Source organism: Lepidochelys olivacea (assembly GCF_965140295.1).
Source record: "Lepidochelys olivacea isolate rLepOli2 genome assembly, chromosome: 3".
Taxonomy (NCBI): Eukaryota; Metazoa; Chordata; order Testudines; family Cheloniidae; genus Lepidochelys; species Lepidochelys olivacea.
Window position 1 is genome coordinate 82,117,698 of NC_140413.1, and position 24,568 is coordinate 82,142,265.

The following is a 24,568-nucleotide window of genomic DNA, read 5'->3' on the forward strand; positions in this document are numbered from 1 at the left end:
AGGAATCATAACCCATATTGCCTCAACTAGTCTACATTCTTTTATCTTGTATAGCTTACACCTTTTCTTAAATACTTGTATTTTCAATTATTTTCTAACAAGCTACTTTTATGTTTAATAAAAAATAGTAACTAAAAGGAAATGTAATGTGAAACAACTATTAGTGTAACGTTAAGGCAGAGGATTCAGACAAAATAGGTGCACACAATTCCAAAAGTAATGAATTTGTTTAAAATCTTCCCAGCAGACTTCCACACAGCTACAGGTTCTCCAAAATGCATGTCACAAGTACCAATGATTCATCTGCAGTGTTCCTGTTAGCAAGACTTCCTAAACTTTTTTAAAATTATGTTGTTCGAATGTCCCTCAGCTCAATTAGTGAGGGCATTCAGAACAACCTAAGTAAATACTTCCTAATTTTGCTTTCCATTTCACAATCACAAAACACACACACAGTCAACAACCCAGTTTTTCCTAGCAACAAAATATTTTGTTCATCATGTTAACTCTTTTGCATCTTTGCAATAGAAAAAGAATGAGTTTTGTTTTTTATTTTAAAATGATGAAAATTGCTAATATGGCATGGAAGATTCTTTTGTGATTTTGACTTCAATTCATATTTGAAAGTACTGTGTATGACTACTGGGTGTAACATAATTCAAGTTCAATGCTAATTCAGTGCAACTACTCTCCTGAGCAAAGATCAGTAACACTACTAAATTATATTTGACAGTTTTACGATGTGTAATCAGTGCACTGTTTTCCCCCCAGTGACTAAACTGTTGCAAGGCTACCAAACTCATTTCACTTAAGTCCTTGAAGGGGACCCAGACCAAGTGTGCTTTCAATATACCAAACAGTCATCTGATTTTTCAAAGATTTGTATAAGCCTATGCCCCTCCAAATATTTCCGAAGAAACAAGCATTCTAACTGTGACTTTCCTTCTCAAGTTACAATGCATCAAAAGACAACTGTAGAGAATTCTTGCCTTCTCCTCTACCCAACTGCACTAGCATACATTCAAACAATTTATTCTGAAGCGAACAGTTCATTTTTTAGATTAAAACAGAGAGTCATTTTCCAAGACAGGTCATTTAAACACATATGCATACTTGTTGGACAGAAAAAGCCAGCTCTGAATTTCCAGAAAGTTCTGAAAAGTTGTACTGAAGCACAAACTTTCCCCTTCCAAAAAAAAAAAAAAAGTATATACTTGAGCGATAGGTGTAAGTATAATTATGAAACCTTCTGGTTTCAAAGTTTCATGCAGTTCTTACTAAGCTGATTTATTTTTAACCAGAGAAAGAACGTATTTTAATCGTACCTTGAAATGTACTGTGATGTTCCAAGGAAGAGCTGTATTTGATGCATGAAGGTCAAATAGCAATCCAATTGGAAAATGCCTAAAAAATAAGGGGGGAGGGAGGGAGGGTGAAGAGTATATTAAATGCACACGAGTTTTACATTTAGAATTATATATAACAGAAAATATACTTCCAGTTCCCAACTTCAAAATTGCCAGTTATTCCCCACCTTTTTAGTCAGCGTTAAGCATGCTCAAAGCCCTGTACAAGGAGAGATGATTGACTTGGCTTAGTCACTGGCAGAGTCGGAACTAGAACTCAACAGTTTCTAACTCCAAGTTTTATACTCAATCTTACAGAATATCATATTAACTCTGGACATGACTCCCTATCCCGCCTCCTGGCTTACAGCCTAAGTGAGTGGTTGTAAACAAGCAGCAGAACAAAGGCATGTTGGCAGGTAGGTTGAGTGAGGCATGGCCAAGCAGGATTTGTGCCATTTTTAACCCCTTTACTATAAAACTAGTCAGAATAAAATAGAAGGAAAAAGTATAGGGAAACTGGGATTTAAGGTTTACGAGCAATACCATTAAAACTAATATAAGTTACAAGAAAACAGACTGCACCCTTTAAGTGTTCACTTTCTACCTTGAAGTAAAAAATGTAGATAAAATTTACTATGTCATAAAAGCTGGCCTTTTGCAATAAATTACAGGCCTGGTCAAGAAAAAATATTGTATTTTAAACCTTTCCCAAATATTTACTTCATAAAACTTTTCTACAAATCTTTTTGTACAGAAATCTAAAGACGACCATCTTGTTAAATGTCTCTCTTAATGAAATATGACAAGTGCTTTAGTACTCAGTAGAATTTTCTCTTGGATTTGGCATATCATGCTCAATTCTCTTATACCTTCAAAGACCTTAGAAATTAGTATTTTTGGAAACATGACAAAGTAAAACTGTTCTCTTAGGCCCTGATCCTGCAAATATTTATGCATGTGCTTAACTTCAGACATTGAGTAGTCCCCTCTGAATTCAGTGGGATTGTTCACAGTGCATACAATCAAACGTGTGTTTAAGACTTTCCAGGACGGGGGCCTTAAAGAGGAAGGATTGAAGGAGAAGACAACATCATTTCTAGATATACCGGAACACTTTTGTAACAGCCGAAAATATATATAAACAGTTTAGTGCTTCAGCACCATCTGCTGGCTAGTTAGCCCAAAAGCTAAGACAAGTTTAGAGATACAAAATGTGAGAGATAATATCTTTTATTGGTTCAACTTCTGTTGGTGAAAGAGACAAACTTTTGAGCTTACACAGAACTCTTCAAGTCTGGGATCTTGGACCAACACAGCTCCAATAACACTGCATTCAAGACACGTCTTGTAGGTTAAAAATTCAGACAGAAGTGTGTTATTTTAAAATTCCTAACATTAGTGAGGAAGGGAGAAAGAACAAGAAAGTGGCTCCATGACTGCTTTTTGATGGTAGAAAATGAGAACAAAGGATGGATACAGAGCAGGACTTTTAAAAAATAGGGATCCATTATTAATGCACATGTTTTTACTAGGGTTTTTAACTAGTAGAAGTTCTGTGGCGTGCAGTCATGGCACATGAGTCCTACAATAAAAAGACCTGCAAAGGCAATTCATGGAAAAATATTTTATTTAGCCCACCAGTCAAAGTTAAGTGCAGACTTCCTTTAAGAATTACACTACTACACAGGGAACATATTGCATGACACCTGGCTCTTAAAGAGCCATTTTTAATTTACTATACAAATACAGATACCAACTAATACATAAAATAAACTTCTTGGTATACCTCTGCTACCTTTTCCCTTTGGTCTCCTTACTTCAGAGAGTATGAAATAAATTCACATGCTTAAGAGAAATAAGTGTTCTTCAACAACTGCTTCCAGCGCATGTCCTTTGCTGGATCCTTTTATGAGGAAGTATTCATGTCACTTTGTTCCCGTCACAGTACTTCTGAGGCTAGTTCTGCAGACAGAATCCCCACCAGAGAAATCACTTGCTGAGCAGAAACATGAATCCCCATTAAAATTAAAATGCTATGACTACAGTATTACAATCTTCAGAGCTACAAACAAGATGGTTTCTTCCTCTAAAATTCTGAAGCAGCACTAATGTGCACGCTCTAGCATTTAACTCCAAGCCATCACAGACTTAAAATAATGCCACAAGACTGCATTCCACTCATTTTCAGGACCTCTAACCTGAGATGTATTTTAGGAGCCAGGAACACCTATGGTATTGAGCAGCACCTACAGAGAGACCTTTTATAGTTCTTTCAAATAAAAGATGTTTCTAAGCCAAGGTAGACAGAGTGGGCAGGAACACACCAACAGAAGGGGAAGGGGGGAAAGAGAGGGTTTGTTTGTTAGCAGAGGATGGGGATAGTTACATTCTCCATCCCATTCACACAGAACTGAACTTCTAGGGAAGTGCTGTGACACAGGAGCACTGTTTCTAAAGCACGCCTTTGTATGGGACACTACAAACAAAAAAGCATGTTAGGGGCGTGCAAGCACAGATCATTGCACCTATAGAGCTCAGGGGAGGAATAAAAAAAACAAATTAAAAAAATACAAAATTTTTCAAAGTAAGCAAGTACCAAAGAAATTGGCAGAAAGTCAGACAACATGACTGTGCAAACTACTTAAGGGAGGTTTCCTGTTCAAAATATACTGTTTGATTACCAGAGTCAGCCTGAACTGGATTTTGAGCCCAGGGCAGACAGGTCTTGTGGGGAAAAATAAAAAAGGAAAGGAAAAGATTCCAAGAGGCCACAGTTCTCTTTATAAGCTGCTGGAGCAATTCTTAGTTTTGGCAAGGCTTTAATCTATAAATGCATAGCAGTAATTTGACTTCCAGCCCCGTCCATTAGTTGTTGCTATAGTATTACAGAGCAAGTGCTTGTGAGGTGTAAGTGTGCAGCTGCAGAACTCTATTTAAAGTTCATTAATATTTTCAAAAGACATAAGGCAACTAAGGAAAATTAACGGTCATCAACTTTACAGCTTTTTTTTTTTTTTTGAAGCTTTGAAAAAGCATTGGAGAAGATGAAGTGTGTCAGCCAGAACAAGTAGGAGCACTGTTATTTTCATGCTAGAACCACTTTTCTGTGGCGATAAAATAAGACACATGTAGCATATAAGTCACATAAAGGATAGAAAAGAATTCCCATGACACAATTTCTGGTGAAGGTGAAAGTTGAGAAAATGCAAGGTATTTGAAGTCTACTAATTGCCATATTTTCTCCTCCATCAGTGGAAGTTTTGGGTGTATCAGAAATGAAGGATCAGGTCCTAGAGCATTAAAATTTAGTAAAAGAAATCACCTGTGGCCATCAGTTTAGGACTAAGATGTGGAACCAACTCAAAGTATGCAAGATGGATACAGAGATAGAGGGTAGAGAGCATACATCTCTATTTTTGTTATGTTTCAGTTTCTCATTGTGTGTTCATAAAATAGAATACAAAATTCCTATTTAATCAATAATACTTGAGAGATTACCACTTTATGAGTTTCTGGGGCTTCACATTTATTAGCAATATATTTACTTTCCACCCAATGTGCAGAATATTGTACTAAAACTCTTGCAATGACTTTTTAAGTAGCAGTTCCGCTGCAGTTTTGTTTACATTTATTTTTAACTCATCAACATGCCATTATAAAGAGACATAATCAGCTTTAAAAAACCAACACTGTAATAAGTAAAAATTTTTAGTCAATTAATGGGTAAGATTTCTATAAATAGTGGATCAGAGACTTCCCCCTCCCCACGGTTTGTTTTCTTTGCACTTCAATACACCAGTTTTCAGGTAGACTGTGAACATTTAATTAAAATGTATCTTTTTTGAGGACTTTTAACACTGCTTGGTCAGTGAACTAGTGCATTAAGTCCTCTCAAAGCAATAGAGGAGAAAAAATAAATTTAAAAACAATTACCAAACTTACCCAATCCCTCCTGGTGATTTTTATTGACACCCATTCTATTTGTGTAATGTCCTAATGTTGCCAGACTATATCAACCTACCTTTGTTAAATACTGTTTAGCATTAACATTATATACTGTGATGGCACCTCCTGACAGTGCAAAAAAGGCTTACTATTTTTAATTTATATAACACAGCTCACAATACTTTGCCCATTTGAGTTCCCCCAACTCCATTACAATGCCACTGTTCCCTTAGCCTGCCGCCTTCAAAAAGCTAATGCCAGCATAATCAGCTCCATCTCACCATTGTTTCTCTGCCATAAGGGCTCTCTCTTGCATGGTACCAGAAGAATCAATATTGATCTTTTTCCGTTCATGTCATCTATTAAGCTGTTGAAACGGTTAACACACAAATGTGGTCCATGCACCAAAGCCCAGATTTATTAACTTTTTGGGCACACTACAGACTCCATTTTTCACCCCCTCAGGCTTCTGAAAAGAGCGGAAGGTTAGAGGGGATAGTTTTAGGACCAAAAGGGGGGTTAGTGGGTTACAGATTGTTGTAATAAGCCATAAATCCAATGGCTCTATTCAGTCCATAATTTGTAGTATCTAGCAGAAAAATGAATTTAAATTTAAATGCTTATTATAACAATTCATAACCCACTAATCCCCTCTTTTTGTCCTATGACTGCAGAGATGTTAACAGGCCACTCTACCTTGAACCATCCCTTAAAGTATGAGCTAACTACTTATGCTAAACAATCTGTTCCACCTTGCATTTTGCAGTGACGCTAGGAATACCTTTCCCAGATCTCTCTGTGGCTCCAAAGCTTGTCTCTCTCACCAATAGAAGTTGGTCCAATAACTCACCTATCTCGTCTCTCTGAAAATTACCAACATCTTAAATAAATGTGAGAATGCCTTGTAATTTTAGGTTCCCTGGTCTTCTAGTAAGCACAAGGGGTACCCATGGGCCATTCTGTAGTACTGTTGCAAAGAAGGCCACAAACTTCTCCAAGTAACGGCTGTCATGTTCTCCATTCTCTTATCTCCCAGGGGAAGCCAGAGTTCCATAATGCTTGGGAGCACCTCCCTATAGCTCCCCCCAAAAAAACAAGTTAAGACCCTATGCATCTTACATTAAACAAGAGTAGACTGTCACTTTACATCATAAAAAAAAAGGTAGTTAAATCAACTCCTTGGGGCAGGACCCACATATTCTCTGTTCTGTACAGTATTCACCACATTGCTGGTGCTCAAATATTAAAAAGGTCCCTCAGATGGCCCAACACTTTCCTATGTAAGTAAAGCTTACAACAGTGAAAATAAGGACCTAATCCTGCAAACACTTGTGCACATGCTTAACTTTATTACTGCAAGCAACCCCACTGATTTCAATGGGACTGCTTCTGGTAGTAAAGTTAAGTACATGCTTAAATGTTTGCAGAATCATACCATTAATAGCCTTGATCATTATTAAGCGACCCCATTTTTACTTGGCTGTTTACCTTCTAAAGATATTCCTCCTGAAGTAGTGCCTCGTGCTCCTAGAAATCAGTCTAATTCTAATGTCCTTGGAGCTGTTCTCTACTCCATACCTGTGTCCTTCTGTTCAAACTAAAATAAACCTGTCTCTTGGACATCTCCTCCTGGATGTCTAGCTGCCAGTTCAAGCTAAAACACAGCCAAAACAGAGCTCCTAAACTCCTTTTTGATAACTGTGTACAACACCACAATCCTGCCTGTCGCTCAGGCCTGTAACCTGGGCACAATCTTCAACTTGAACCTTTCTGTAGGACCTCACACCAAGGCTACATCTGAAACTTGCAGATTCTTGCTACACAACATCTCTAAGATACGGCCTTTCCTATCCAACCACGCAGCTAAAAACTGTCATCCAGGCTTTCATCATCTTGTGTCTTGATTACTGCTACATCCTTCTCTCTGGTCTTGACAAATGCAACCTTGCCCTGCTCATATCCATTCAGAATGCTGCAGCAAAGATAGTTCTCCTAGCCCATCATAGACTATGTCTCCCCTCATTTTGAATCCATCCATTGGCTCCCCCTTCTGCATCAAAAGTAAGCTGCTTATTTCCATTTTCAAGGTCCTTCACTGTGAGACCCCACCCATCAACTTTTTCTTGCTAATGAGATGTCGATACTCGCCTCCAATCAGCCAATGATGTTGTCCTCCACTGCCCACTTGTTAAATTTTCAAACCCTTTCTGATTTCTCCCAGGCTGCCCCACAGGCTTGGGAAGAGCTCCCTGTAAATGTCCACAAAGCAACTTCATCATTCACCTTCAAATCTCTCTCCTCATAACTCTCCTTCGCTGTGATGCCTATAAAAACTTGACAACTGTTAGGTTGCTGGTATACAGAGAACAGTACCTACCATGCTAACCAATACTGTCTCTTTGTTGCCTTGTATTCCCCCCCAATCGGTCTGTATCCATCTGTTATTTCATCTTATACTTATATTGGAAGATTCTTGGGGCAGGGATCGTCTTTTTGTTCTGTGTTTGTACAGTGGGGTCCTGGTACATGATTAGGGCTTCTAGGTACTACGATGATACAAAGAAAAAAGAAGGGGATAGTCTAACAGAAAAGTATCAAAATACAAATTAGTTTTTAGTTAAAGCCATTCTTTTTTTAAACCAATAAAATATATTAAGAGCCCAGTTTCCCTTTTTCCACCGTTACAACATAATGACAGATTATAGAGGTCATAATATTTCACCTATCTATATAAGATAGTGCTTGCCACACAATGTCTTACTATTTAAACAGTATGTAGTACATTGGGGGCTCTACAATTCAAAGTAATAATCACCATTGTTCAATTCTAAGAGACACTTCCACTGTGGATGTACAGATTTCTTACATATATTCCAGTTTCCTTCTTTTTGTATTGCTAACAATTAGGGCTGTCAAGAGATTAAAAAACAACATCACAATTAATCACGCTATTAACAGAAGAATACCATTTATTTAAATATTTTTGGATGTTTTCTACATTTTCAAATATATTGATTTCTATTACAACACAGAATACCAAGTGTGCAGTGCTCACTTTATTTTTGACTACAAAGATTTACACTGTAAAAACACAACATAGTATTTTTCAATTCACCTAATACAAGTAGTGTAGTGCAATCTCTTTGTCATGAAAGTTGAATTTACAAACGTAGAATTATGTACCAAAAAACAATTGCACTCAGAACCAAAACAATATAAAACTTTAGAGCCTATAAGGCCACTCAGTCCTATGTCTTGTTCAGTCAATCGCTCAGACAAACAAGTTTGTTTACATTTGCAGGAGATAATGCTGCCCGCTTCTTGTTTACAATGTCACTTGAAAGTGAGAACAGGCATTCGCACGGCACTGTTGTAGCTGGTGTTGAAAGATATTTACGTGTCAGATGCACTAAAGATTCATATGTCCCTTCATGTTTCAACCACCATTCCAGAGGACATGCATCCATGCTGATGAAGGGTTCTGCCTGATTACGATCCAAAACAGTGCAGACCGACGCATGTTCATTTTCATCATCTGAGTCAGATGCTACCAGCAGAAGGTTGATTTTCGTTTTTAGTGGTTCGGATTCTGTAGTTTCCGCATCAAAGTGTTGCTCCTTTGAGACTTCTGAAATCATGTTCCACACCTCGTCCCTCTCAGATTTTGGAAGGCACTTCAGATTCTTAAATCTTGGGTCGAATGCTGTAGCTAGCTTTAGAAATCTTACATTGATACTTTCTGTCAGGGTTCCCTCCCCACTTTGAATTCTAGGATACAGATGTGGGGACCCGCATGAAAGACCCCATAAGCTTATTTACTTAGTCTTTTTGCAATATTGAGACTCATTTTAGGATGATTTTAGGAGAAGGAGTTTTCTGACCTGATGCTTCTCTGCTTCCCCAGGGAACACAAAAACAAAGAGCACAGACAAAGCCTTCTCCCCACCCCCACAGATTTGAAAGTATCTTCTTTCCCCATTGGTCCTTTTGGTCAGGTGCCAACCAGGTTATTTGAGCTTCTTAACCCCTTACAGGTAAGGAGGAATTTTAAGCTACCCTTAGCTGTGTGGTTATGACACCTTCTTTGCCTTTGTCAAATCTGCAGTGAAAGTGTTCTTAAAACAAACATGTGCTGGGTCATCATGCGACATTGCTATAACATGAAATATATGGCAGAATCCAAAAAACACAGAGCTGGAGAAATACAATTCTCCCCTAAGGAGTTCAGTCACAAATTTAATTAACACTTTTTTTTAACAAGCGTCATCAGCATGGAAGCATGTCCTCTGGAATGGTGGCCGAAGCATGAAGGGACATATGAATCTTTTAGCACATCTGGCATGTAAATATCTTGCAACACCAGCTACAAAAGTACCATGCGGACACGTGTTCTCACTTTCAGCTGACTTTGTAAATAAGAAGCAGGCAGCATTATTTCCCCTAAATGTAAACAAACTTGTTAGTCTTAGTGATTGGCTGAACAAGAAGTAGGAATGAATGGATTTGTAGGCTCTAAAGTTCTACATTGTTTTGGTTTTGAGTGCAGTTATGTAACAAACAAAAATCTACATTTGTAAATTGAAGTTTCACAATAAAGAGATTGCAATACAGTAATTGTATGAGGTGAGTTGAAAAATAATATTTATTTTATTTTTATAGTGCAAATAGTTAATACAAAATAATATAAAGTGAGCACTGCACACTTTGCATTGTGTTGTAATTGAAATCAATATATGTGAAAAAGTAGAACATACAAAAATATTTCATACATTTCAATTGGTATTCTATTGTTTAACAGAGTGATTAAAAGCGGTTAATTTTTTTTAATAATTAATTTGAGTTAATCACGTAACTGTGATTAATCGACAGCCCTAGTAACAATTTCAAGCAACACCTTTCATAGGAATTCATTAGCGCGAGAGTCACAAGACAACACCTGCAAGTCAGCAGTACAGTGCAAAGCAGCGTCCGCTAGATGACATTTAGTTTTCACAGAGACCCCAGTGGCTAATATCAATATTTTTCTTCCCATCTACAACATATAGAAATGTATCTAAAAACCATGTTTAAATCAGTTTGCCTTGTACAATGCTTGACTAAGAACAAATGCTATTTCTACTGAGGTAGCACACACCATACTTTTCAAATCACCTGCTTTAAAAACAGTTCCTTATTTATGGAAGAGAAGTATTATTCCATGAAAGATTATTGATTAGTAACGTTTCTTTTTACAGTTCACAGTCAACAGCAGAAAGTACAAAGGGATCAACTAGGTTCATGAAACAGTTGCCAACCACCACAAATCTGTTAGCTCCCCCATTTAGCCAGGAATACAATTACTAGCCAGTTTATAAAGATGCATATAATATTTATAAAGTTGACACAATAGTCTGAATATTCCATGTATCCATAGCATGTCATATCTCAATATAACAGTCCTTGAATATTCCATGCTTCCAGAGCATCAGATGTGTCACAGTAAGCATTTAATTAAGTGTTCTACAGAGAGACAGTTTAAATACCACTCATCCCAAAACTAATTCAAAATGTTTGTAAATGGTAATATTGTGATGGGTCTCTCTGAGAAGATGCTATTGTACTGAAACTCTAGTCTTTACAGTAAGATGTGATTAGTTTATGATGCAAATACTGACAGCATCCTTAACTCAAACTTTTTATACAGTAGTTTTTAGTACTATACATGCAAAGTTTAATGATGCAAAGTTAAATCAACTCACCATTTCAGCGGTGTGCCTTCATATTCAAACCATATCTCAGTAACATCTTCTTGTCTCATAACCTTCTGAAAGTGTTTTTTCACTTTGTCCGTTACCAGCGTCAAGTAGCTTATTCTAGGTAAAAGCAACTGAAAGGAAAGTTTGTACAAGCAGGTGTCATTTATTTTTTGAAGTTTTAGAAATCTAATATACAGCCAAATATAGATACTGTTTTTCAAAAACAAAGACAAAATATGCAGTTGGTGTTTTGGGTCTTTTTTGTTTTGTTTTTTTAACATGCCATACTTTTAGACAGTAATAGTAATTTGCTTCTTAAACGCCAATAAGTTAATGCTATCAAATGATACTTATTTTAAATCAAGTTTTGAATGTAACTGGCTTCAGCACTGAAAATATCTTAACACAAAAAATAGCCTGTAAATTGTTTTTCTCTTCCTCACTCAATGCAGCTGGAAGGAGACAGAAGAAATTTACTAAAAGGCAGAAATTACTCAGTGGTCAGGTCCAGTTACAAAGAGGTATAAAAATAGAGTATGCCATATCATTAAACAGGACAGATACATTTCTATAAAGAACTGCTTGAAAATAAAGATTCACTTGCGCTAAAAATTTTGAGCAGATAAACATTTGATACTTTAAAAATTTGTAATATGAACTTTTCAAAATATCGTTCAATTCATATGAACAGTGTCATAGTGCACCGTGCATTCTCTGCATCTTGCAAGTCCCAACCCCTTCGTATTTTGTAGTCATATGTGATACCCATCAGGATTGTTGCGATTTTCCCCAGTCCTTAAAAGCCCACTGACTGCCTCCTCAACAATAGAAGGAAAAACTACCATTTTATAAAATGAAACAGAGACACACTCTATGCAATTCACCTTTTAAGTATATTTCTCAAATAGAAGAGGCACATTATCCAAAACAGAAAGTTTGCAACTCTAAGTAAAAGACAAGAAAAATAATTGAATCCTCCATCAGTTAATTAGTTACTCCTAACACTCTTACCTGCCCATACTTCTCATCTGAAACTTTTATACCTATTATTAAAAATTGTAACTATATTAAAGTAGCAAAAGAGTATTTTAACTAGTTTTCACGTTTGACTGCACTTATATAGAATCAGTTTCAACATTTCCTCACAAAGTCAGTAAGAGAGGAACTAACTGAAAAGGTCCTTAGACACATAAGGTGAGCAGAAAAGCCCTTATATAAAAATGTAGTTGTTTTTTTTAATAGACTTCAAAATATGCTGTTTAAATGGTTGAATCAAAAGATTGGTTAACTTTAAAAAAAATTAAACCAAATCAGAACAAGTTGACATGGAAGTCTTTTGTAAAAAAATTATTATTTAGCATTCCCACAAGATTTAAAGGTTTAATACTGCATTTCTAGAGCCTGTATTTGCATGAATCTCTTCCCACTTGGCTTGAGCATTTAACATTGGGAGAGAAGTTAAAATAACTTAAAATTTTTTAAATGTCATCACAATAAGTTTGGACAAGAAAATTTTGTGCCTGAACTGGTAAATTATGACAATTTTGCAAGGTTACTTAGCGTATTTCATTCAAAGGCCTCAAACCATTTTACAGACTAATTCTAGTCAGTTCCTATGCTTGAGACGGGGGTCCAGACATTTGTGATTTAAAATATCAATTTTTATTTATCATGCATCTTTCTGTTTCTGTATCACATGACCCTTGTTAGTTTCCTTTTGCAGCTAGATCCATGTGGGATATGTTTCTACATTACAGGTATACTTTCACTGTTGCTACAGACCAATTTTCTTCTGTGTAGGGTGGGGCAACAAGGTGGTCAATAATGTATGGCAAATCCTTCACAGAAGCTTTTTTAGCAGGGTTCTTGTGAGAGGGTATCAAACACTGCATTCATCAAAATCTTGCTTAGCTATTCTACTTTAGTCCAAATTGTAATACCAATTAAGTATGGAATAGTATAATGTGGGAATATGATTTTGTTTCTGTTTTTTAAGTAACCAGACCGTATGATCACAAGTTAATTTCATTGATGTTACTAATTTTAGTCAAAATTTTCAAATGTAGGTGCCTAAAGTTAGACACCTAAATCCATAACTAGTCATCTAAGTAAAAATGGCCACATTTTCAGAGATCTCAAGCACCTACAGTTCACGTTAGATCAATGGAAGCTGTAGATACTTAGCATATACGAAAATCAGGCCACTTACATTTAGGTGACTCACTCTGGATTTAGGTAAGTAATTTTAAAAGAGAGAAAAAAAAACACATTTCAACCGTGGATGTTTAGTTTCTCTCAATTAAACTAATTAATTTACCTGTTCTTAGGATTTCAGAACTTTAGTAAAGCCTATAAATATTTTTCACAAATGCCTAGATCACCCTATAGGTTAAACCTTCTGAAAAGTAACTTACTTGTTTCTTCCCTTCCAATACCCGCCAACTTAGCACTGGTGTGGAGACATTTTCCTGCTGATACAGTTTCCGCCTCTTGTTGAGGTGGTGTAATTATGCCGACAGAAGAGCACTTTCCCATTGGCACAGTGCGTCTTCACCAGACGCGCCACAGCGGCTCAGTTGCACCAATGTAGTGTGGTATGTAGACTAGCCCTTAGTCTAAAGAAGTATTATAAATATGTTCTGTCTACTCCTAATAGGGTAACACTTCTTAGGACACATCCATTATTTTCCATTGAAACCAGCAACCTTATTCACATACGTTTAAAGGCACTCATTGCACAAACTGGACATCACCATACCCATGTATGCAACACAATTAATTTGAGGTTCAAGTGAAAAGCCCTGCCTACACCTTTTAAAACACTCATTATTACAGTTTCATGAATGCTAATAATGGTGAGAGTTTTACCACAGGCCAGACACCCCTTTCTTTTTTAAACTCATTGTGTCATCTAACTCTCCTTGGATCAAGTCTAGGTGGAATACTGGTAAGAACACCAGCAGCTACCTAGTCACCACCTATACTAGAACACCCACTCTCGCTTGCATTTAAAAAAAAAAAAACCCACACACACAAAAAAACATTCCCACCAGAAGCATCAAGACCAAAGAGCCTGAAAAAAAACCCAGATGTGATTGGGCTAGCCCTGCCTATCTTCATTGTACTTACATAATAAGGTTCAGCTTCCCTTTCAGTTATCTCATCCTGATACAGCATGAAGCAGGTTGGTATTCGTCCAAACCACACATCTCGAAGCACATCTTTGTCATCTGTCATTCTTCCAATGGGTACTGAAGCACATGTAGACTAAATTATTTCTTCAACCAGAACTATGCCACACCCCCAAAAGACAAAAAGCAAGATCAGCTTTTTCAAATAAAAGATACAAAATTTTACAGTACTCCCTTTACTATGGTCCTATGACAAAAGGTAATAAGAACAGAGTTCTATTTATCAAGTTACCAAATTTATTAATTGCTACAAAAAAAAAGGGTTGACTGAAACGGTCTACAGGTAATATGAATTAAATAGCAGAACATTAAAGAATACACAAAAGTTGCTTAGCTGTCAGACATGTAGGAGGTAGTGATGATCTGGAAGGGGCCTCGAGGTCATCTAATCCAGTCCCCTGCACTCATGGCAGGACTAAGTATTATCTAGACCATCCCTGACAGGTGTTTGTCTAACCTGCTCTTAAAAAATCTCCAATGATGGAGATTCCACAACCTCCCTTGGCAATTTATTCCAGTACTTAACCATGCTGACAGTTAGGAAGTTTTTCCTAATGTCCAACCTAAACTGCCCTTACTGCAATTTAAGACCATTATTTCCTGTCCTATCCTCAGCAGTTAAGAAGAATTTTTCTCCCTCCTCCTTGTAACAAACTTTTATGTACTTGAAAACTGTTATGTCCCCTCTCAGTCTTCTCTTTTCCAGACTAAATAAACCCAATTTTTTCAATCTTCCCTCATAGGTCATGTTTTCTAGACCTTTAATCATTTTTGTTGCTCTTCTCTGGACTTTCTTCCATTTGTCCACATCTTTTCTGAAATGTGGCGCCCAAAACTGGACACAAAACTCCAGCTGAGACCTAATCAGCACAGAGTAGAGCAGAAGAATTACTTCTTGTGCCTTGCTTACGAAACTTCTGCTAATACATCCCAAAATGATGTTCACTTTTTTGCAACAATGTTACACTGTTGACTCATGTTTAGCTTATGATCCACTATGACCCCCAGATCCCTTTCCACAGTGCTCCTTCCTAAGCAGTCATTTCCCATTTTGTGTGTGTAATTGATTGTTCCTTCCTAAATGGAGTACTTTGCATTTGTCCTTATTGAATTTCATCCTATTGATTTCAGACCATTTCTCCAGTTTGTCCAGATCATTTTGAATTTTAATCCTATCCTCCAAAGCACTTGCAACCCTTCCAAGCTTGGTATCCTCCACAAACTTTATAAGTGTACTCTCTATGCCATTGTCTAAATCACTGATGAAGATACTGAACAGAACTAGACCCAAAACTGATCCTGCAGGACCCCACTCAATATGACCTTTCAGCTTGACTGTGAATCACTTGATAACTACTCTCCGGAACACTTTTCCAACCAGTTATGCACCCACCTTACAGTATCTCCATCTAGGGTGTATTTCCTTAGTTTGTTTATGAGAAGATCATGCAAGACAGTTTGAAAGCCTTACTAAAGTCAGGATATACCACATCCTCTGCTTCCCCACATCCACAAGGCTAGTTACCGTGTCAAAGAAAGCTACTAGGTTGGTTTGACACAATTTGTTCTTGACAAATCCATGCTGTTACTTTATCACCTTATTATCTTCTAGCTGTTTGCAAACTGATGATGAGCAGGCATGCACCTTCTAAATTATCATTACCTGGTTCATACACAGAGGTGGGAGCACTTGTATTCTCAAAGTGCCTGCCTACACTGCAGCTAGACACCTGCATCTGGCCTCTGCCAGCTGACTCAGGCCCCTGGGACTTGGGCTGTCCGGCTGTTTAACTGCAGTGTAGATTTCTAGGCTTGGGCTGGAGCATGGGCTCTAGGACCCTGCAAGGTGAGAGGGTCCCAGACTCTGGGCTGCAGCCCAAGCCCAGAAGTCTATACTGCAATTAAACAGCCCCACAGCCTGAGCCCGAGTCAGCCAGCATGGGCCAGCCGTAGGTTTTTAATTGCAGCATAGATATAGCCAAAGAGGGCCGAAATCATTTGGCAGCACTCTGCCAGGTAACAAGGCTTAGGCCTGGTCTACACTAAAAAATTAGGTTGACCCAGCTATGTTCTTCAGTGGTGTAGACAGAGAGCACTAGGTCGACAGAAGAATTCTTCCACTGTCCTAGCTACTGCCTCTGGGCGGTGGATTACCTATGCCGATGGTAGAACCCCGCCAAATGCAGTGTCTACACCAGGAGTGGGCAAACTTCTTGGCCTGAGGATCACATCTGGGTATGGAAATTGTATAGCAGGCCATGAATGCTCATGAAATTAGGGGTTGGGGTGCGGGAGGGGCTCCGGGCTGAGGTAATGGGTTGGCCTGTGGGAGGGGGTGAGAGCAGCCAGCCGGTTCTGTGTGCTGCCCTGTCCCCAGGTGCCACCCCCGCAGCTCCCATTGGTACTTGGGGTAGGGGCAGCATGTGGAGCCCCCTGGCTGCCCCTATGCATAGGAGCCAGAGTGGGGACATGCTGCTGCTTCCGGGAGCCATGGCACATACAGAGCAGGGCAAGCCCCAGACCGCACTCCCCTGTGGGAGCTCGAGAACCAGATTAAAGCATCTGAAGGGCCAGATGTGGCCCATGGGCCATGGTTTGCCCACCCCAGTCTACTCTGAAGTACTGTATCTGCACCACTGTAGCGTTTCAAGTGCAGACCAGTCTTCTGTGCCCTATATTTTTAAAAATGCATTCTTCACAAGTTAGAGTTAGAACTGCAATACTTGTAAGAACAGCTGTTTTTGAAAAGCCAAAGTAACTGATTTTAACAAGTCTACGTTCATTTTAAAATGAAGTCAATTAATCTTTAACAATGACTCTGACTAAAGGCTGGCTGATTACAGAATAGCATCTTCAGAATTACCAGTAACTGCAGGACAAAACAGAGCAGCAGGGAGAGAATGGAAGATGGGGAGGGCTGGGGAATGCAGACAGACCTAATGAACTACCTTATCCCCACCCAAGTGCATGAATAGACGTGCCTATATTAAAGAAATTTTCCAAAAACGTGCCACCATCCATCTCTGCCAGCGTCAGCAACATGCAGAGCCCTAGTGTGGCCAGGCTATTTGCATTTTAAGCAACATTTAATCCAACCCTGCTCAAACCAGACATAACATGGTGCTTAAAACAGCAGCACTCATGGCCTAGCTACATTATTAGGTCTCCTAAGATTGCTTACTGGTGAACTAGTACTAATAATGCTGAAAAACATTTTCACAGTCTTCCTACAAAGTCTTGTCCGTGAATCAACAGGACACAGTGGGCATGTCTACACTGCATCACAGGGTGTGACTGTAGCTCCTGTAGACACATGTGATCTAGCTTTAACCTACCTAGCTTGGGTACTGGAAGTGAAGTCATAGCAGGTTAGGCTTCAGTGCAGGCTGGACAAGCCCATCCAGAACTCTGGGTAATTATTCAGGTAGCTATCCCACGCTGAAGCCTGGGCTGCTGCTGCTGCTGCTCCTGTACCTGAGCTAGATAGGTTAAAGTTAGCTCAGATATGCAATGTAGACATACCCAGTGATGGGCCCATAACTATGATCAGAACAAAAAACTAGCCAAAGAAAACCAGATAATAGCAAATAAGTCAGTATGTTAAAATACTGCCTCCTTACTCCAGCTGCTCTCCATGCATATTTGGAGACATTCACGCTTATTTGGCTGACAAAAAGAAGATTTATTACAATTACTATATTCGTCCTGCCCAGTCAACACAGCATAATGGGCTGGATTGCTCTCTGGCCCACCAAGGCCTCCTGAATGACTGCAGAATCTCTGGCATTCTTGACTAACCCCAAAAAACCCAGGTGACTTCCAGACCACAGGAGAAACTCAGGGAGCAAAAACATCTGTTCACCCACAAACGCCGCTAATTTGCTCTGGAATCACCAAGAGCCAGATGGGGCCAGGAAGCCGGAAGCCAGCAGGAAGGCTCCCCCCCCCCGCCATTACCCCCTCCCCCGCCGACTCACTCCCCTCGCCTCACCCCAGGCCCAACTAGCTCCCTGCCCAGGTCACCTCCACTCTCATCTCCCTCCCGCCTCCACCCCACGCATCGGCTCCACGTGCCCCATCCCCAGTCACTCACACCCACGAGGGGCCGCGCCTCCCGCGGGGGGGGGAGGGGAAAGGGGGGAAAGGAAGCCACTACCTGAACCTCTTCCGCGCGCCCCCCAGCCGCGCGCATGTGTGACACAGCGGCGGGCGCCCTCCGCCACTCAGCGCGCAGTCCGCCTGTCACGTGAGCAGAGCCTTCCGCCCTCGAGGGAAAACCCTCCTGCTATCAGCGACGCCGGAACTCGCAGCAAAGGCGAGTTGCGGCGGCGCGGAAGAATGACGTCACGAAAGCCCTCCCGGGTGGGGACTTGCGACTGATCTCTGCGTGGGTGGGGCAGAGACGGTGTCCCGGAGGCGCCGCTCCGGCCAGGGCTGGGGCTGACCCAGGCCGGGCTCAGCGAAGCCGAGGGAGGTGCGCGCGCAGTGGCGAGTCTGGCCTAGGACACAAACGGCTCCCTCCCCCCATTCGGGTGCACTGAGCATGCCCAGTGACCTGCGCCGTTGCCTCTGCCCTCACTCTGCCCTCACTCCTGCTCACGATTTGCTGCCTCCTTCTTGGAGGGGTTTAAAAGGATTAAGGGGGGGGGGGCAAATCGCAGCGGCGGGTGGGTGTCAGGATCTGAGCAAGGGGCAGAAATGTCCTGTCGGGGGGGATCAAGCTACTGTAGGTAGCGGCAGGAGAGGGGCTGAAGGGGAAAAATCGGGGGGCCGGTGGTAGCCGGGGGGGGCCGCGGACCGTGGGGGGGGCAAACCCCCCGTTTAGGGAGGGGGGACAGTGACCCCCTGGGATGAGGCGCCTGCTTGCTCGGAAATCTCGGGGTGCAGAGGCCCTTTTCGTTCTCCTCGCAGGCCCCGGAGCCGAGGGCGGGTCCTGGGGCCGGGTTCTTAAAGGCACAGGCAGCCCAGTGCCCGCAGCTCCTCGCTGTGGTAGCCAAGTGCTGCAGGGCGACGTTGCTGCTCCGGCCAGGCCAGGAGAGGGACTGCTGTGAAATACTGACCAGTCGCGCCCTGCCTCAGGCTCTGCATCTCGCATTTTGAATGCGTAAAAGAGTCCTCTATCAGTGTCTGTGTCTGCATGACATCACTGCAGCGCCTTTCTCTTGTATGACCTGCTGAGTTGCTAACTCCCTCCCAGAGCCCACATGTCTGCACCCCCTCCTGTACCCCAATCCCCTGCCCCAGGTCAGAGCCTGCACTCCTCACTCAAACTCCCCATAGCTTGCAACCCTCCTGCACCCCAACTCCACCCCAGAGCCTGCACCCCAAAAAGGGCCGAATTAACCTTTTGTGGGCCCAGTGCTAAACATATTTGTGGGCCCCCACGGGGGCAATGGGGACATGGTGCAGGGGGGCAGAGTCCTCAGGGCGAGGGGCTGGCTGGGCACAATGGGAGATGGGTCATGACATGCCATGACCCAGCCCTGCTCCACCCAGCCCAGTTCAAGAGCACTGTTTACAAACCGGGAGCTGCCAGAGGCACACTGGCCAGCCCGGCCCTGCACTGCCATCATGCTTCTTCCCCTTGGGGGCAGGCCCATGCTGCACCATGCTATCCCCCTGCCCAGCACCCCTCTGACACCCTACACCCAGTGCCACACCACCCAGAGACCCCCACAAACCCCCATGCCCAGTGCCCTCCCACAGACCACTATGCCCAGCACAGCCCCCCTACCCAGAACTCCCCCACAGCTCCTCTCACTGCCCAGTGCCCCCCAGCCGAACGCCCCCCACAGCCCTCCCACAACTGCACAGCACCCTGCACCTCCCTGCCCAGAGCCCCCCCAACCCCCCGCCGCCACAATTGCACAGTGTCCCACACAGACCCCCTACACTTCCCAGCACCCTGACACACACATCTCCCCCACTGCACAGCCCCCCGACACACACAGATCTCCCCACTGCCCAGCACCCCCATACCCACTAGAGACCTACTCTCCCACACCCTGACCCCCGGCCACAATAGCCGGCCCTGATGGGAGGTGACTGTGTCTGCCAAGCTGAGCCGGCAGTGCAGCCAGAGCTGATCCTGCGACAGGATAACTCCGGCCCCTTGGGAGTGGTGCAGTCAGCCAGGCTGGAGCAGGAGCAGAGCCTACCCAGGCCAGGCTCCCTCAGGACCCACATGCCTGGCAGGACCCACTCAGCTGAGCCCCACTGCACTGTCCCCTGTGACTGGCTGAGACTGGCCCAGCCTCTGCACCAGTCCCAGGTGGCTCTTCCCCCGGGGAGGCAGGTGGGGCCCCACAGGTCCCAGGCAGCAGAGATAGCTCAGAGCTGGAGCAGTGCTGGGGAGCGGGGCAGATCCCACCCAGCCGACCCATTCCCATTTGCCCCGTGGCCAGCATCCCTGCCGAGCCTGAATGGTGGCCCCCAGCTGCTGGGTGATGAGCCCCCTACTGGCGAGTGGAACCTGCTGGCTGAGAGCTGCTCATACAGCAAGGCCTGTGTACTGGACTGCCCCAGGTGAGGGGCCAGACCTGGCTATGTGGATGGGTTAGAGGGGTCTGTAATGGACCCCTTCCCAGGGTGGGCCTGATGCCACAGCGCCATTGGCACCATTGTAAACCTGGTACTGACCCCAAACCCCCTCCCACAGCAAAACTCCCCTGGACCTTTTCTGGACGCCACCAAAAAATATAAAAACCTGCTGCCCCAGTGCTACTTTACTGCTACAGGAGACTTGATGCAGTGAAATAATTTCCCTACATTCCATCAAACTCTGCATCACACATTTTGAGTATTGAAAAGAGTCTCTTATCACTATTTGTCTATGTGAAGTCTCATAACAGTTCACAAATTTTAGGATTGCTTTTTGCTGCATTTATCTTGCCTGTTTCAGAGTAACAGCCGTATTAGTCTGTATTCGCAAAAAGAAAAGGAGTAGTTGTGGTATCTTAGAGACGAACCAATTTATTTGAGCATAAGCTTTCGCTCACGAAAGCTTATGCTCAAATAAATTGGTTCGTCTCTAAGGTGCCACAAGTACTCCTTTTCTTTTTATCTTGCCTGTGAATCCAACCCTTACAATCCCATGTTCACACATCATTGCTTGTGTGTAGAAGCTGATTCACAAATATTCAGTAAGTGTATTATATGGTGACATCTTACATCCTTCCCAAGGGCAAAACTCTTCTGCAACAATGAAGGCTTGGGCTCATGAGCAGCAGCTGCAGAACTTTTGGATGTGCAAGTCCACATTTCTGCATCTGTGTGCAAAACTCACCAAAATAAAATTGCACTTACAATGGAGAAGAAAAAATAATTGCACTGTGGAGGATTTGCAACACCAGATTCTTATTGATCAATCAGTGGTCTCTCGCCTAAACCAAGGTGGAATGGATTTCCTTAAGTAGTCACAACATATTGTTAAAGATCATTTCATGCTCAATGCCCTGTTAAGACCTCTGCAGTCACAGATAATACCTGTCTTCTTGGGGAACCAGGGCACAGTATCCAGTCTGTCTGACTCCTGAAAGGACACCCACCAAAACTGACACCAGCAACAATCACTATATGTTCAATGAGCAATAATTTCTAACTATACACTGAAATTCCCCCCTTGTACTCAAGGTATTATGAACCTTATTGTATATAGATGTCTTTGATAGGCATATGCCTTATAATTAATGAATGGCTTTGCAAATAACCGGTCATAGCTTAAGTGTAACACATTGCCCCCACCCCAGCCCTGGCAGAAGCTGCGGGGCAGCAGGGGAAGCCCCTATGCCCGACCCCGTCTCCATCAGAAGTGCCTGGTGGGGCAGGAGAATCCACAGCACCTCGCTCCTGGTCCCCGAAAGAACCGCAGCATCCAAACCACAGCCCTGGGACCAGAGGAGCTCTCACTCCCTGTGACACAGGGACAGAGCTTTTCCAGTCCTGGGGCAATGTGGGAGAGCAGGGTGGGTGGGAAATGAGCAAAGGAGTTGTGGGGCAGGCGAAATGGTGGGGAGTCTAGGTGGAACATGGCTGAGATCCTGGGGAAGAGGACGAAAGGGATAGGGCCATAGGTGGTTCAGCTGGCGGACAGGGTGGGTAAAGGCCCAACAGTTGCTCTGGCCCAGGGCCCCGAGAACCCTTAATCATCCTCCGTGCTCCATCTTCTATTATCAACAGAGGGGACATTGTTCCATTCTGCAAAAGGAAGAAAGGTTGTCATTGTGCATACCATGAAAGAAGCCTTGCAACTCTTTGAAAGGTATCATGACAGTCTATTGGGTGGACTTCTAGGAATATTCAAAACGAGGAATATGCTGACATCAAAATACTATTGGCCAGGAATGACAAAAGACATTGCCAATTGGGTATGTAAAGTAATTAAACTAATTCCTGAAGAATGCTATTTACAATTGAAATAGAAGTTCAAAATGTATAAAAGAAATATAAAAATATGTTTGGTGTGCAAATGTGAACTCTGTACCCTTGCAATACTATTTCCATAACGAAATGTTAATATCATCATATTGTTCCATCAAAAACAGGTTGCACGATGTCTGTCTTGCCAGAAAGAGGGAAAGGAATTAAATCTGGATAGCACTTTGAAAAGCATAAAGGTGAATTTTGGAATCAGACACATTATTGTTTATCAGTATCCATTGTTATTTCTGCAATACAATGAGGCTTTGGTTTTGAAACGAGTCCAATGCATACAAGTGGCACAGCATAGTGCAGCAATTACCTCTAATGCGCCTTTGCACTGACTGGGGATATTTCTTCAGCTTTACTCTTGTATTGTTTTCCATAACCCATTCCTTTTTGTTTCTTTGTTTTTTCTTTCTTTCTTTTTCTTTTGTATTTAAAAGTGGGCTTTACATTCTCTGCTTATGACATATGGGTTTACTGAGAACATTTACTAAGAAACACGTGTAGTATGACTGTAACTGGTACCCTTGTATGTAGGTCACTCGGATCTGGGAATTGGTGGGAATGGATTTAATAGGACCATTACCAGTAACAAAGGACGGATACCAGTATATACTGACAGCCATAGATTATCTTTCAAGATGGGTGGAAGCCTTTCCACTTAGAAGTAAGTCAGCATCTGAGGTGGCAAAGGGCATGTACAAAATTATTGTTCGACGTGGATGCCCACAGCGGATACTGACAGATCTTGGCCTGGGATTCAATAATAAGGTAATGACTGTTTTTTTCTGGTTATTTGTACTATGTAGTCAAACTCACTCTCAGGTCATCCATTGATCTCAAACAATCACCATACTTTTTTTTTATAAACTGCTGTTGGTCACCGTCAGTGTTGCTATAAAATTATTTTTCGGTGTCTTCATATCTAACAAAGAAACGCACAACTACTTGTTTCCAAAACAAATATTAAAAGATGGACTATTCCTGTTGCTAATTACACATAAAAGTAGTGGCAAATACACAAAGGAACATTCATTAACACAAGTCTCTGTGTAAATTTATGGTGTAACTTATTTTCTTTCAGTTTAACCTGTATATTTGTGAAAGATTGAGAATAGAACGTAGCTCGACCAGCCCGTACCACCCACAAACCAATGGCCTGGCTGAAAACGCTAATAAATCCATAAAAAGGTAAGTGAATGGGTGGGAATATTACAGTACTAATGGCAAGTAGAGTGTGCTATGCAAGAAGATGCAACTCACAAAAAAATCTTCAAAAGCAATGTGTTACATGGAAAGTTTTTTTCATTATGTATTTTACCTTTTTCATTATGTATGATCTGTTTCAGTTAAGACCATACGTGTGACTTTCTTTTTTTAAACAAACCAATCAATGAGCATTTGTTACAGAGCATTGCGGAAGATGGTTGATGACTATGGGAGTAATTGGGATGAATTACTTGACCCCATTTTGTTTTCTTTGCGAACTAAAGTACATGCAACAACAAAAATTTCACCCTTTCAACTAATGTTTTGTGCTGACCCAGTGTTTCCAGAAGAAGTCTCAGAGAATTACACAGTAAGTGTATGTTATTACCAGCACCTTTCATGTACACATGGCATTCAGTGTGTCTTCATTTTACAAATACAACCCCTTCTCCATTTGTTTACAAAGATCCCAGATGTGAATACATTCGGGGAAGATTTCTGCAAAGAGTACAGCATAAATATGAAATCGAGACATGATGCTGACATTGCACTGGCCCTAAGTAACATTTCTAAAGCACAAGAAAAACAACAAAGACATTATGCTAAAAGAAAGAATTCTAAATATGGGGAAATAACATTTGATGTTGGGGACTCTGTTCTGTTACTGAATGCTAGAAAGAGAACAAGAAAAGGAGGCATACTGGAACCTAGGTAT

The 24,568-nt window shown here is 41.7% G+C and overlaps 1 protein-coding gene across 7 annotated transcripts in view; it reads right to left on the reverse strand.

Annotated features, from left to right (window-relative positions):
• Positions 1-18,536, reverse strand: part of ATG5 (autophagy related 5) — a 121,609-nt gene extending 103,073 nt beyond the window's left edge. For 2 of the 7 annotated variants that reach the window (XM_084624599.1, XM_084624604.1), the window contains exons 1-3: positions 14,159-14,280; positions 11,033-11,160; positions 1,326-1,404 (exon numbers count right to left, since the gene is read on the reverse strand). In XM_084624599.1, the coding sequence (XP_084480725.1) occupies positions 1,326-1,404; positions 11,033-11,160; positions 14,159-14,266 (315 nt within the window). In that variant the 5' untranslated portion in view covers positions 14,267-14,280. Of the gene's footprint in view, positions 1-1,325; positions 1,405-11,032; positions 11,161-13,443; positions 13,629-14,158; positions 14,320-18,313; positions 18,352-18,376 lie in introns of those variants that run through there. The other 5 variants (XM_084624601.1, XM_084624600.1, XM_084624602.1 and 2 more) reach the window with 5 other exon arrangements.
• Positions 18,537-24,568: the final 6,032 nt, after the last annotated feature.